The sequence below is a fragment of the Gavialis gangeticus genome, unplaced genomic scaffold (assembly GCF_001723915.1).
Source record: "Gavialis gangeticus isolate Ggan-Ray unplaced genomic scaffold, GavGan_comp1, whole genome shotgun sequence".
NCBI lineage: Eukaryota > Metazoa > Chordata > Crocodylia > Gavialidae > Gavialis > Gavialis gangeticus.
The window spans coordinates 22,433,588-22,435,258 of NW_017729000.1; the positions used below are offsets into that span (position 1 = coordinate 22,433,588).

General features: G+C 69.8%; 1 protein-coding gene across 1 annotated transcript in view; it reads left to right on the plus strand.

Annotated features, from left to right (window-relative positions):
• The window catches only part of NKX2-5 (NK2 homeobox 5), a 2,264-nt gene extending 626 nt beyond the window's left edge, over positions 1 to 1,638 (plus strand). The window contains exon 2 of the mRNA XM_019505986.1: positions 697 to 1,638. Coding sequence (XP_019361531.1) covers positions 697 to 1,417 — 721 coding nt within the window. The 3' untranslated portion in view covers positions 1,418 to 1,638. The remainder of the gene's footprint in view (positions 1 to 696) is intronic.
• Positions 1,639 to 1,671: the final 33 nt, after the last annotated feature.

Sequence of the window (1,671 nt, forward strand, 5' to 3'; positions counted from 1 at the left end):
AAGACAGGTAGGGCGGGCGCGGGCAGCGCGGCTCGGCCTCCCCGCGCCAGCCGGGCCCGAGAGCCGGGAGGGCGGCAGCATGGCCCGTGCCGCGCTGGCAGTAGTAGCGACCGGGTAGCAGCACTAGCGCTGTGCTCATATCACAGTAACGACGAAACACTGTGCTGTGCCGGACTCCGGTCTGCTATACTCGCAGCCTAGCAGTGGTGAGTATAGTAGGAGTCACGATAATACTGTATTATAACAACACTTGGTAATACGACGCCCTGAAGTGGTGCTAAGAGGGTGGCAAGAGTCTCGTCTCGGTGGCCGCAGGGGACAGGCCGGGCAGGAATGGGCGCACTTGGCACGGGGCAAGCCGAGGTTGGGTGTTGCAGCTTTCTCACGTTGCAGGCGGTTAAAGGCTGGCCCAAGCAGGCCGGCGAGGCCGCGGACTGCTCCTCGGTGGCAGTTTCAAAGCAGGCGAAATAAGCGTGTGTCTAGACAGGGCTGGTCCTGCCCGGAGCGGGTCCCTGCCAGCCCGACTCCTCCAGGATCCTCGGGATACTACACGCGGGGCCCCGATCCCCGGCGGCCCCCGGGAGCCAGCCCTCGGGACGGCGCTGCCCGCGGATCGAGGAGCCCGGCCCGGCCCGCGGCTGCTGGGAGCACAGGGATGGTTTAAGGGGAGTTTTGCTGACTCCAGGCCCCGGACAGCTGGATCCGGGGCGCCGGGAGCTTGCGGGAGGAGCGCAGCGCCGTGCTAAGGGCGGCGGGCAGGGCCGGGGCAAGCCCCCGGAGCTCGCCGCTGACTGCGCCGCGTGTCTGTTTCGCCCCAGACCTGTGCTCCCTGCAGGAGCAGGAGAAGCGGGACGTGGAGGAGCCCGACCGCCCCCGGCAAAGGAAGCGCAGGAAACCGCGCGTCCTCTTCTCGCAGGCGCAAGTGTACGAGCTGGAGCGGCGCTTCAAGCAGCAGAAGTACCTGTCGGCCCCGGAGCGGGACCACCTGGCCAGCGCGCTGAAGCTCACGTCCACGCAGGTGAAGATCTGGTTCCAGAACAGAAGGTACAAATGCAAGCGGCAGAGGCAGGACCAGACGCTGGAGATGGTGGGCGCGCCGCCGCCCCGCCGCATCGCCGTGCCCGTGCTGGTGCGGGACGGGAAGCCCTGCCTGGGCGAGTCCTCGCCCTACAGCCCCCCGTACAACGTGAGCATCAGCCCCTACAGCTACAACGCCTACCCCGCCTACCCCAGCTACGGCGGCCCGGCCTGCAGCGCCAGCTACAGCTGCAGCTACCCGGCCGTGCAGGCCGTGCCGCCCTCGGCCGCCGGCAGCGGCTTCGTCAATTTCGGCGTCGGGGACTTGAACTCCGTGCAGGCGCCGCTGCCGCAGGGCAGCGCGGGCATCTCCACGTTGCACGGGATCCGCGCCTGGTAGAGCCGCGCGGGGACGGCTGAACCCCGCCGGGCTCCCCGTGGTGCCCGCCGGCCGGGGCTCAGGCAGCCGCAAGGGAGGCGCTAGCCTGGTTCCTGCGGGGGCACGCCCGGTTAGACGTGCGTGCGGGGGGGGCCTTTCCCTAGTGCAGCTGCCAGCCCCCGGCCCGGGGCAGCCCGTGACGACCCCGCACACCCGCCCCCAGCCGGCTTCTCCCCTTGGCACCCCGCATGCTCCCCCCGCACGCCCCGTCCGGG